At 35.0% G+C, this 13,803-nt stretch overlaps 1 protein-coding gene and 1 long non-coding RNA gene across 6 annotated transcripts in view; one reads left to right on the forward strand and one right to left on the reverse strand.

Annotated features, from left to right (window-relative positions):
* Positions 1 to 13,803, reverse strand: part of EPC2 (enhancer of polycomb homolog 2) — a 121,878-nt gene that overhangs the window by 65,594 nt on the left and 42,481 nt on the right. For all 4 annotated transcript variants that reach the window (XM_029934616.1, XM_029934615.1, XM_029934614.1 and 1 more), the window contains one exon: positions 2,058 to 2,217. In XM_029934616.1, the coding sequence (XP_029790476.1) occupies positions 2,058 to 2,157 (100 nt within the window). In that variant the 5' untranslated portion in view covers positions 2,158 to 2,217. The remainder of the gene's footprint in view (positions 1 to 2,057; positions 2,218 to 13,803) is intronic.
* LOC115287836 overlaps positions 1 to 13,803 on the forward strand; it is a 56,585-nt gene that overhangs the window by 24,670 nt on the left and 18,112 nt on the right. The gene's annotated exons all lie outside the window — the stretch shown is intronic.

Consider the following 13,803-nt stretch of genomic DNA (forward strand, 5'->3'; position numbering starts at 1 on the left):
AAACAATAACAAATGGATACTTTGGCTTGAAAAATACTTAAAATTCCTATTAGGAACAGCTATCTCTTTCCTGATACAAAGATAAGGCAAATGCAACAAACTAAACAGACTCAAAGAATACAGAAGTAACAAGTCACATAAATAATGGCTGCATCATATTTCTCTTGAACGCTTCAGAGAAAAAAGTTTCTGGAAATGGTTGTATACTTAAAAGCCTTTTAAAAGCCATTTAAAAACAATTCAGTCAACAAACAGGCTATTTATTGTGCATCTGTAAGCCATCCATTTCACTGTAAAGCTACAAAGAGAAAATCAAACGTAGTTCCTGCCCTCAAGAAGCTCCTAGTCTAAAAGGAGAGAAAGAATGGTTACAGATAATTGCAATAAAATATGGCAAGTCCTCTAATAAGAGTTATATATAAGACACTGAAATAAGTAAAAAACAGAAGTAGAATTAAAGTCATGATAAGCTTCAGAAAGAAGTTAGGTCTTTAGTAAATTACAGGAGGTGAAAGATGACTTGAATAGCACATGCAAGGGAGAGTGAAATGTGAAATTACCAGGCAAATAGGAGTAATTTCAAGTTAGTTTCTATGGCTAAGAGACTGTGGGGAAGAGCAAACAGGAAATGAAGTTAATGGAGTAGACGGGGTAAACAATCACAAAGGGTCATGTATTCAAAGTAGAGAATTTGGCTATTACTGAATTCTGTCATATCTAAACTGCCGTCAGTTACAAGGTGCACCATGACTTTATGTACTATTAGAAAGCAAAAAAGCTTTCTGCTGCAGTCTAATAAGTTTAACAGAATACTCCTGCATAAACATATACTACCAAATGGTAACGATCTCAGTTTAAGATAAAAAAATAAACCAGCTATGCAGACAGAAACAGCAAGGAACTTCATTTCTTAACTTGAAAGGAGGAGAGAAAAATCTCCCCCGGAGAAATGAACTCCAAATCAGGTCTGCAGCCTGAACTAAAGCTATCAGTGTGGTCTAAAAACAAAACAAACAGGGAAGACTTTAAAGTGGTCTGCTGTTAGTAGCATCCCTAAATGCTTGGCAGAAACAAATGCAATGTTTCTTTAGATAAACTAGACTTGAGCCCAGGACAACAGCAATTTAATATGTAATATCATTTCAAAGGTGACCAATAAAAAATGTGCATCTTTAGAACAGATGGAAAATACTCAATTTTCTTGTCAGTCTTATCTGGAGAGGTTTAATAATTATCTGGGGAACTTTTAAAAATACTTATAATTAGGATGCATACTAATGATTCTCATACAGGTAGGCCTGAAGCAGAGCCTTGGAATCACTATTTTGACAAGCTACCAAGGCTTTTTCTTACAAAATCAGACAAGATACCAAGACATCAGGATCTGTCTACAACATCAGCTGAAAACTACTGGAGACAATAAAGAACAGTAGGATTTTAAGCCAGAGAATAATTTGATCAGACTGACACGTTAGGAAGACCACTCTGGTGCTGGCAGACTTTGTCGAGAAGACATATTAGAAGAGGGGGAAGGAAAGGCGATGGAGGGAGAGTAAATATAACAGGAGATTAATGAAACAGGTCTAAGGCAAGAGATGGTGATCATTGAAATAGCAACAATGGGGAAAACAGTAAGAGAATATCAAGGAGGCAGAAAAAGAATTTTATAAGATTTAGATGTAGGTAGAGGGGTAGAATCTAATTCTAAAACACTTCTGGACACTCGCCCCTAATCAGCATCATAGCCATCAGACCTTTAAAAATACATCTTAAATATGAGCACAGCAATCCACCAACTTTTAGTTGTATAATAAAATGTAAGTCCCACACTGAATCCTAATCTACATAAACATCAAATGTTCCAAATGCAACTAACGCTTAAAGTGACCTCCAAGTTCAGATGTTAAGCATACAAAGATTTTATTCCTTAATGTTTTACATTTCTATTAATCAGTGTGTATGAACTGAAAAATTAAATCTCGGGCATAAAAAAGAAAGGATTTCACTGGTTGATAAACTTAAATTACAAACAGAAAACAATGAATCAACAAACTTACGCTGAATATGAATGAACTGTTTTGGCTGTTTAAACTCTCCTTTGTACAAGCGATTGTAATAGTTGACGTTGCTCTCTGCCTCAGGAACTGGAATGACCATGCTCTCTTTTTTTTCTCTAAACACTTGCTGTGCTGAAATAGCTCGCTGTAAATGATGTTCCTGGAAAATGTAAAGTAGGCAACATAAGTCGTTTTAATAATGTTAATTCAATGCATAATTCTATTTAAAGTTTACTTTAATAACTGCAAAGTGCTTTAAGAATTATTTATAAATAGTTCCTTCGCCACAGAACTATAGAAAACATTGCCACTGGTGTCTTAATGCTGTGCTCATCTGATATCACCTTAGATATTTATAACTTTAGTAAATAGGATTTTCTTTAAAGATTAAATATATACATATTCTCAAACTAAAATTTAACATCTCAATTACAAGAAAATTGATCCCGTTTGCTAAATTAACAGAGGTATTTGGCACCAGTACCAGAATACAGGATAATATGCAAATGACAGGAAAATAACTATGTCACAGGTTTTAATTATCTTCTGCATATACACACCTGAAACTTTAACAGTACAAACTATTGAATAACTCAAAAAAAAAGAAAAAATCATGGTCAACAGACTAGATTACTATTACAGCAGGAAATATCTCAAAGCTAAGGTGAAACAAAAGTTCCCATGAAACACATCTTGGTTCTAGTAACTTTCATTGCACCTTTACCACTTAACGTCTACTTTTTCCCAACCACAAGAGACCACTGCCATTCCCAACAAAGCAGTATTACTTTGTGAAAGGCAAATTAGGTCATGTCACTCCGCAGTAGATCCCTTTATACTCAGATTAAAATCATCACTGACTTATAAGGCCTTATTTCTCTCTCTGACTTCTTCCTACCCATCCTTTATTCTAGCCACACTACTTCTCCTTAAGGTTTCTAAATTGCCAAATGGATTGCTTCTGAAATTCCTTCAAGTCTCAACTTATCAGACAGGGCTTCTGTTATTTCTTTATCTAAAAGATAAAAGAGTACTGGCTTGGAAATTTTTTTTATCAGTGTCATTCTTTCAACACATTTCAGAGCTTCTTTCAACACATTTCAGAGCACCCAGCAGACACCAGATACTACTCCTTTTACTCCGAATTGTTAAGAGTGAATGAGAGACAGACTCTGCTATTAAGAAACTTAGCTAATAGAAGAGAGATATCTAAGTATGCAATCATGTTTGGGCTTGATAAGCATGTCTCCTCAATTAGTCAAACACTGTCTAAGGAGGATATACCCACAAACAGCATCAAAAAAAATAGGAAAACTAGGTTTTGAAAGAGCAATTTCTGCATAATTTAAGCCTATACTTGCCTATTACCTTGCTGACATTTTACCCCTCCACGTCAAATAAAGTGATGCAATATGTAATGCCACCCTGTATTTATATAGGGTATTATACTTCTCAAAGTGCATCCACAATCACACACTTATTAGTATTAGCTCCTCAAATTTTTTTGAGACAGGGATATATAATAGCACATATATTAGTGAGTTCAAGAAACAAATGATTTGCTCTTAGCTGTGGTATAAATTACATGAGGGAGTCAATTTTCAGGACTCTGACCTAAATGTTCTTTGATTATTCCATTTTCACTAGAATGGGCTGTTAAAAAAAAAAAAAAAAAAAAACCCCATGATCTTTTATTGCTGGTAAGCTAGAAATATGGTTGACAAGAGGGAACTGAGCTAACTGGTAACACATTTATGATCTGAAGAGATTCTTTTGATATATTCATTCTCCTCTAAGTACAAAGCATTTTTAGGTATTATCCAATTATTGAAATACATCTTTAAAAAATGAAGACTTAATATTATTTTAATTTTACATGTGAGGAAATTTAAAAATAGATCATAGATGACTCTCTTCTTGTTAACACAGCTGGCAGATGACAGAGCTGCAGCCAGAAATTAAAGAGCCAGACCATGACACACTCCCCCATTTTAATTTACAGACCAAATTTAGCTCTAAAAATAAATTCTCAGCTATCATTTCCTTCCCCATATTATCAGACAGCCTCTCAACCTAAAAAAACTCACAAAACAACAACAATAATATGGCTTCTAGAGGCCTGTGCTTCATATAAGAACTATAGTCAGTGACATACAAAATTCTGGAAACAGGTAGGAGAATTTTCACTTATCTTTATTAGGTCAAGCAGTTGGTCAGAATAATGTTGATTCTGTTACATGTTGCATTATACACTGGTGAGGTTACTGGATTTTTAGAAGCATATTAAAAACCAAGCATGACTTGATTTCTTTTTCATTAAGAAGCATTCTTCTGACCCACCAACCCCACTTATGAAATTCATCAAAGTTAACATACAAATGGGCAACAATGACTAAATAAAATGCTCTATGGAGTGGCTCACTTGAATAAGCATCCTACTCTTGATTTCAGCTCAGTTCATGACCTCAACAGTTATTAAGATCGAGCCCCACGTTGAGCTCTGCACTAGGGATGGAGCCTGCCTGGGATTCTCTTTCTCTCTCACCCTCTGGCCCTCTCCCCCAAGTGCTCTCTCTCTCTCTTTAGATAAGTAAATATTTAGAGAAAATAATAATAAATGGCATTATTTATAACACCAAAAAAACTCATGAGGTCTAAATGGAAATAAGTAGGGATTTAGTTCTAAAAACTGGACTATGCATAAAGCAAAACTCTTAGATAGTAATAAACACCAACTAACACAGACCTCTACTAACCTGAAAAGATGTTAGGATACTAGGTAACAAAGTGGATTATAAAATAACATGTATAAATATAAACAAATATATGTGTAGAGAAAACAGACTGGAAGAATACAGTCTTTTATATACCTCAAAATACTTCTTAGGTGGACCTTATATTCTTCTGTGTCTGCTCTCTACTTTCTGAAGTAAATCTGTATTACTTATGTAAGTTTAAATAGGGATATAAAAGCTTTGCATCATAAACAAAGGGACTCACTACCAAAATAAACAAAGTCACTTCTTATGATTACTTTGACATTCTAAAATATCCTTTTGAAACTTATTATATTATACCTAAACATTTTTTGTTTTCCTAGATATTTACATTCTCTTTGCCTTACATTTTTCCTAGTAACATGTGAAATTATATGATAAGCCATTAAAAGAAAACAGAAAGAAACTAAGTAACTCATGACTTTCAGTCATAGATAATAAGGAACAAGCACAATCCTGCAAAGCACAGGACAGAATTTTGTTTTTTCTTTTGAAGATGCATAAACTAAAGTTCTAAGCCCACACTGGTGGAAATCAGCAGTTCTGAAGTGTGAATCATTGTATGTGTGTCTCTAATCCATTTTACCAAGCTCAAGCCCCAAATTGTTGGGTCTTAGAACGTATCGACGGAGATAGGCAGCATACAGAATCAAAGATTATTCACTGGTATTTTAAAAATTCACATGCAGTGTGCCTGGGTGGCTCAGTCGATTAAGCTTCTGACTTCAGCTCAGGTCATGATCTCACGGTTTGTGAGATCAAGTCTGGCCTCGGGTTCTGTGCTGACAGCTCAGAGCCTGGAGCCTGCTTCCAATTCTGTGTCTCCCCGCTCTTTCTACCCCTGCCTTGCTCGCACTCTGTCTCTCTCTGTCTCAAAAATAAACAAACATAAAAAAATTAAAAAAAAATTCACATGCAAAACCCCTAGCTAAAGACAACAAACTGAATGACTAAATTTATTTACTTCACCAACCTATAATAATAAACTTACCAGTAAAGGACTAAGGAGCTTATAAAGCCACAATAACAAAGAATGAAAACCACGCCATCAGTACAAAACAAGGTGTAGCAACATTCTAGGAGATCGAAATCAAAAGATGAAGTTTTGAATCCTTGCAGAGAAGGAAAAGATAAAAACTGAGTCCATCTGTCCTGTGGAAAACAAGATAATGGGGATTTTGAAAAACTAGCTAAAAACAACTAGAATAAGACAAGCCCTTCTTTGCTTATTCCTCAAAAAGGAGATGATTCTACACAGACAGAAGGCACCACAGAACCCAAAAACAGTGAACCACCTACAAATATGAAGAGAAAACCTGTAAGTCTATTTTTATTACTAAAAATAAAATTTTTTAAAATGCAAGTACGGTTTTAATGATAAATTCTCTCCACTCTGCATGAAGAAGGAACAAAAAAAAACTTCAATAAAATGCGCCAAACTTAAATATGCTCCCAGGCAGCATTTAGTGAACTGAAAAATATCTTTGAATCAGAAACTCAAAAACTAAGATCAGAGAAGGAGGGTAAAAGACTCAGGAAAAAATGGAAAGAGGTGACTAACTCAGGAAAAAAGAACAAGACAATTATCTCAGAGACGAAGACTGAAATTACTAGTAGCCAGTACACTCAAACAAAAACGTGTTGCATAAAGGTTGTCAAATGACCAAGAGAATGAAAATGAGGTAAAGAAAGTAGGAAAATGAATAAAAAAGATGGTAAGATGTCAAAAGAGACAAAGAAGGAATGACAATCATATAAGTGGAGTCCCTGATGAAGAAAACAATGCAACAGAACTAATATTTAAAACAACACCCCCCCAATTGTCTGGAATTAATATATGAATCTGCATATTGAAAAAAAAGCCCACCAGGAAGTAAGATGGCACTCAAGAACTTGCACCACCACAGACACAATCTGACAATGCTTGGTGTAAACAAGAGAAAACACTGCACACACTCTCTCTCTTGGGAGTAAGAATAGGATGCACATCCAACATTCCAGCTTTTTGGGAAACTGCCCAAGGGACTATAACTCCCCCTATAACTCTCCCCTAAATCAGAGGGCTGCCTGAACCAGCATTCTTTGGATACCTGGTAACTGGAGAACAAAGGAGAGCTCAAGCTCAGAGCCTTGGTGCAGCACCAAAGAAGGTATAGTACTGCAGAGGCATTAAAGGGAACTAAAGATTACAAGCAATATTCTCCAACTAGGAAATTATGTGCACATGCCCAGAGAAGATGTATCTCCAGAAAAGGTTTGAAGGGCTTCCAGATTCCCTGTCTAGGCTACCTGAAAAAGGTCTTCCTGGTATGAAGAAAATTTCTAGACACTGGGTGAGGTGGCTGTTTTTCTTTTTCTTTCTTTCTTTTTTTTTTTAACAGAGTCCACTTTTTTTTTTAATGTTTTTTATTTATTTTTGATACAGACAGAGACAGAGCATGAGAGGGGAGGGGCAGAGAGAGAAGGAGACACAGAACTGGAAGCAGACTCCAGGCTCTGAGCTAGCTGTCAGCACAGAGCCCGACGCGGGGCCTGAACCCACGAACGTGAGATCTGACCTGAGCTGAAGTCGGAGGCCCAACCAACTGAGCCACCCAGGTACCCCAGAGGTGGCTGTTTTTCAAAATGCATAAATTAGGGGTAGCTGGCTGGCCCAGTAGAAAGAGCATGTGACTCTCACTCTCAGGATCATGGTTCAAGCTCCACCTTGGGTGTGGAGATTACAAAAAATAAACAAAAATTTTTTTTAATTTGAAAACTAGGGTCCCTGGGGGGTTCAGCTGGTTAAGTGTCCAACTTCAGCTCTGGTCATGATATCACAGTTCAAGTATAAGCCATACATTGGGATCTGTGTTGACAGCTCAGAGTCTGGAGCCTGCTTCATATTCTGTTTCTCCCTCTCCTTCTGCCCTCCTCTGCTCATGCTCTCTCTCTCTCAAAAATAAATAAAAACATTAAAAAATAAAAACAATAAAAAATTTAAAAACTAAAATAAATAAAATGCACAATTATAGCAAAAAAAACCCACAAGATGCATGTAAGAAACAGAGAAATACAGGTCAAAGAACAAAATATATCTTCCAAAAATGACCCTCAAGAAATAGAGATGTGTGAATTATATGACAACAAAGTTTAAAATTATTTACATAAAGCTCAATGTGCTATAAATAAATAAATAAATAAATAAATAAATAGGCAACTAAATGAAATCAAGGGAAATGATGCATAAACAAAATGAGAATAGCAAAGAGATAGGAAATACAAAAAAGAACCAAACAAAGATTACACTAACTAACTTGAAAAATCCACCAGAGGGATTCAAAAGCATTCTCATCAAGCCGAGGAAAGAATTAGTGAACTCAAATATAGATCATTTGGAATGATTTACCCAGAGGAACAAAAAAAGGGGTATGGGGGGGATGAAGAAAGCCTAAGACATTTATATGACACTAATGACAGACCAATACATGCATTAATGAACTAAAAGGAGAAAAGAGAAAAAAACAGAGAAGTTGTTTGAAAAAATAATGACTGAAAAGGAAATCTGGGGAAGGATATGGACATTCAAATTAAAAAAGCTCAAATAATGCCAACAAAGATGAACTCAAAGAAGCCCACATTCAGACACATTGTAATCAAACCGTCAAAAGTTCAAAGACTAAGAGGAAATCTTGAGAGCAGCTAGGGAAAAAGGAGTTGTCATGTATACCGGAACACCCATAAAATTATCAGCAATTTCTCATCAGAAGTATTACAAGCCAGAAAGGAGTGGGCTGATATATTCAAAGCATTGGGGGGGAAAAACCCTGCCAACCAAGATACTGTATCTGGAAAAACTGTCCTTCAAAAATGAGCAAAGAATAAAAACCTACCCAGGTAAACAACAGATGAGCGAATTCATCTCTATTAGACATACCTTATAAGAATTGCTAAAAGGAGTCCTTTCAAGTTGAAACAAAAAGACGCTACACAGCAACACAAAAATATTCAAAAACATAGAACTCTCTGGTAAAGGTATATATACATAGGCAAATACAGAATCTTGGAATACTGTAATGGTGCATAAGTCGCTTTTAATAGTTTAATATGTGGATTAAACTCTCCAATCAAAAAACATAGAGTAAATGGGCCACCTGGGTGGCTCGGTCGGTTAAGCATTTAAGCATCTAACTGGCTCAGGTCATGATCTCACGGTTTATAAGTTTGAGCGCCATATTGGGCTCTCTGCTGTCAGCACACAGCCTGCTCTTGATCTTGTCTCCCCTCTTGCCCCTCCCCCCTGTGTGTGTGTGTGTGTGTGTGTGTCTGTCTCTCTCTCTCTCTCTCTCTCTCTCTCTCTCTCTCTCTCTCGCATGCACAATCTCTTAAAAATAAGTACTAAAAAAAATTAAAGAAAAACAAAGAGTGACTGAACAGACTAAAAAACAAGATCTAACTAGATACTGTCTACAACTCATTTTAGATACAAGCACATACATAACCATAAATGAAGGGATGGAAAAACATATTCTATGCAAATAGTAACCAAAAAAAGAACAGGAGTGACCATACCTAGATCAAAAGACATTACACAATGATAAATCAGTCAGCTCATCAGAAAACTGTTAACACTATATATAGGAATATATATTATATTCACCTAACAACAGAGCACCAAAATATATGAAACAAACAATGACAGAATTGAAGGGAGAAACAGTAAAACAACAGATTTCAATATCCACTTTAAATAATGGATAAATAATGGATATATCAACCAGACAGAGTATAAATAGGGAAAGAGAGGACTTAACAACACTAGAGAGCAAGTAAACCTAACATGTGTATACAGAACAGCCCACCCAACAACAGCAGAATACACATTTTTCTCAAGCATACACCAGAACATTCACCAGGACAGATCACATGATGGGCCACAAAACAACTTTCATAAAACTTAAAAAAGATGAAATCATACAAAGTATCTTTTCCAATCACAATGGAATAAAACTAAAAATCAATGGCAAAAGGAAAACTGGAAAATTCACAAATATGTGGAAACTGAACAACACACTTCTGAACAATCAGTGGGTCAAAAAAGAAATCAAAAGGGAATTTAGAAAATATTGCAACATATGAAAACATAACATAATAGAACTTAAGTGATGCAGCAAAGGCAGTATCAAGAGGGAAGTTCATAGTGGTAAATTCCTACTTACATTAGAAAATAAAGATTTCAAATCAACAACCTAACTCAACATCTAAAAGAACAAGGAAAAGAACAAAACCCAAAGTTTGCAAAAGTAAGGAAATACTACAGATTAGAGCAGAAATAAGTAAAATAGAGAAAAGACCCAAAAAATAAATGAAACTAAAAACTGTTTGGAAAAGCCCCCCCCAAAATGACAAAACTGTAGCTAACTGAACTAAGAAAGAGAAAAGTCCTCCAAACCAGAGAAAGACATTAAATGAGACAAAGAATCACAAGAGACTAATACAAATAATTATGCACCAACATACAGGGCATCTAAAGGTAACAGACAAATTTCTAGAAACATACAGCCTACCAACACTAAATCATAAGAAAAAAATCTAAACAAACCTGTAACTAGAAAAGATATTAAGTCAATAATCAAATACATCCCAAGGTATTTGAAAAGAAAAGCTCAACACAGATGGCTCCACTGGTGAATTCTACAACATTTAAAGAATTAATACCAATCTTTCTCAAGTTCTTGCCAAATAATTGAGGAGGAAAAACTTCCTAATTCATTTAACAAGGCCAGTATTATCCTGATACCAGAATCAGATAAGTACTACAAGGGGAGGTAGGAAAAATGAGTGAAGGTGGTCAAAAGGTACGAACTTCCAATTACAATTTTAATAAATTCTGGGTATGTAACATGGTGCCTATAGTTAAAAGTACTGTACTGTATCTTTGAAAGTTCTGGGAAAAATAACTCTTAAAATAACTCCAATTACAATTTTAATAAATTCTGGGTATGTACAACATGGTGCCTATAGTTAAAAGTACTGTACTGTATCCTTGAAAGTTCTGGGAAAAATAACTCTTAAAAGTTACTAAAAAATGCTAATGGACTGTAATACTTAATAAAAGAATTACCACAGAATCCAGCAATCCCACTTACAGGTATATATCCAAAAGAACAAAAAACAGAATTTAGAAGAAACATTTGCATATCCACATTCAGTGCTTCATGCTGACAGCTCAGAGCCTGGAGCCTGCTTCGGATTCTGTGTCTCCCCTCTCTCTGCCCATCCTCAGTTCATGCTCTGCCTCTCAATAATAAACGTGTTAAAAGAAAAAAAAGTTACAAAGACTAGGGTATAATGAATGGAATAAAAGGGATAAGGAAAGACAAAATTCTGAGTAAATGCCTCTGGATGGTTCTGAAGTTTTAAAACCATATTAAAATTCACCATGCTCTAAAGATTTAATTAAAATCAACAAGGATGTGGTAAGAAACCAAAATAGTACACAAAGAGAAACAACAAATAAACCTCCCTTATTAGAAGTGAATATTCATATATCCACAATGGAGAGAATGGGAAACAAAGATATTTAGATTCCTTTGGAAAATAATGATTTGAAATTCATCTGTAAAACTTAGATAACATACACTTCAAAGGATTGTTGTAATGGTTATGTAAGTTAGAAAGGTGTTCAAAGAGTTCAGGGCACATTCTAAGAGATAAACGTTTCCTGTTTTTATTAAAACATATCAGAAAGGAGTGCCTGGGTGGCTCAGTCGGTTGAGCATCTGACTTCAGCTCAGGTCATGATTTCACAGTTTGTGGGTTCGAGCTCCACATCAGGCTCTGCGCTGACCACTGGCTCAGAGCCTGGAGCCTGCTTCAGATTCTGTGTCTCTTTCTCTCTCTGCCCCTCCCCTGTTCATGCTCCATCTCTATTTCACAAAAATAAATAAATTTTAAAAAAATTTAAAAAAACATATCAGAGCTGTAATACGCAAAATAGTGGAATTTTAAGAACAAGGGGGAAAAATTAGAAATTCTGACAATTATAACCATTTTTTAAAGACCCATTCATAACATAAAATTCCCTGAAAGAAGGAAATGTCCCGACCCTGATAAAAGGCAGGTACTCATGGAAAACCTATACTTATTAACCATACTTAATGGTCAAAGGCTGAATGCTTTCCTACTGAGATCAAGTTTAAACCAAGGAAGTCTGTTCTCACCACTTCTGCCCACATTTCACCTAAGATTCTAGTCAGTACAATGAGAGAAGAAAAACAAATACAGACATGCAGACAGGGAAAGAAGTAAAATTACTTGCACATGATATGGTTCATGTAGGGAGACAATCTTAAAGTATCTCCACAGAGCTCGTAGGGCTAAAAAATGAATTTAACAAAGTTTTAAGTCAATATTAAACAATTATATTTCTGTATATCAGCAACTGAAAAATGTAAATAAAAAGCAATACCACTTACAACAGTATCAAATCTACTACACATACTTAAAGACAGACTTAACAAATTATGTGTAAAACTTACACAGCAACATAAATGGAAATATAACATGTCCCTAGATTGGAAGGTTTAATACTATTCCAAAAAAGGTTTACTTGAGTAGATTTTCCCTTAAATTACCTAAATTTCTAATGAATCCCTATTAAAATCCCAACAAGTTTGTTGTTTTTTATTTGACAGAAATGGACAAGAGGATTGTAAAATTCATATAGAAAGGCAAAAGAAAAATAGCCAAAATAACCCTGAAAAAGAATATGACAAGACATACACAATCTGACTACTAAATCAGAGTTATAAATTATATAGGTAAGTTAATCAACAACACCACTAACATATGAACATATAAAGCAACAGAAAAGTCTAGAAATAGACTGCCCCCCCCCATACACAATGAATTTAAGACAAAGGTGTCAATTAATGGGGGAATTAAATGAGGATAAGGATAGTCTTTTCAACAAATGGCCTGAACATGACTTTGGGGGGGAAATGAGCCTACACTCTTAACTCATACTTTACACAAAAATTAACTCAAAATAGATCACAGACTCTAAATATAAAACCTAAACTTATATCCATAAGAAAACAGGGAAAAAAAATTTTAGTGACCCTGGGTTTGGCAAAGATTTTAATGGACAACTTGGACTTCCTTAAAATTCAAAAATCATGCTATTCAAAATACAAGAAAATGAAGAGACATGCCAAACTGAAAAAAATATTCACAATATGTATGTGAAAGCTCTTCTATGCAGAATATATAAAGAACTGTTGTATCTCAATAATAAACCAACCCAATTTTTTAAATAAAATGAGTCAATGACTTAAACAGAAACTTCACCTAACAGTAATAATCAATAAGCACTTTAAAAGATGCTGAACATCTTTGTATCAGAAAAATGCAAAATGAATCAATAGAAAGTTTTTATTACACGTTCACAAAAATGACTAAAATTAAGAAACTGACAATACCAACTGTTGGTGGGAGTGTCAAATGATATCACCCCTTTGGAAAACTATTGAGCAGTTTCTTATCAGTATAAATAATAACCTTATCACATGACCCAGCCATCTTACTGCTAAGCACATACCCAACAAGTGAAATGCATGTTCACAAACAACTTGCACATAGATGTTAACTGCTATTTTACTCATGACAGCTCAAAATTGGAAACAATACAGAAGTATTTAACAGGTAAATAGAATGAATACATTCATTCACTGGAATACTACTCAGTTAAAAGGGAAGGATGGGAGAAGGGTCTAATGAATGACACCACACACACTGGCACAACAATGATGTATCTCAAAAGTATACTGAGAAATAACCATACACAAGCAGCCATACACCGTTGTGCTTCCGTGTGTAAGATGTTATGAACAGAGAAAACTAATCTATAGTGATCAAAATCAGATCAGTAGTTGACTGAAATGAGGGTGGAGGACAGGAGTACAAAAGAACTCAAAAGGGACTTTTGT

Source organism: Suricata suricatta, chromosome 3, assembly GCF_006229205.1.
Source record: "Suricata suricatta isolate VVHF042 chromosome 3, meerkat_22Aug2017_6uvM2_HiC, whole genome shotgun sequence".
Classification (NCBI taxonomy): Eukaryota; Metazoa; Chordata; class Mammalia; order Carnivora; family Herpestidae; genus Suricata; species Suricata suricatta.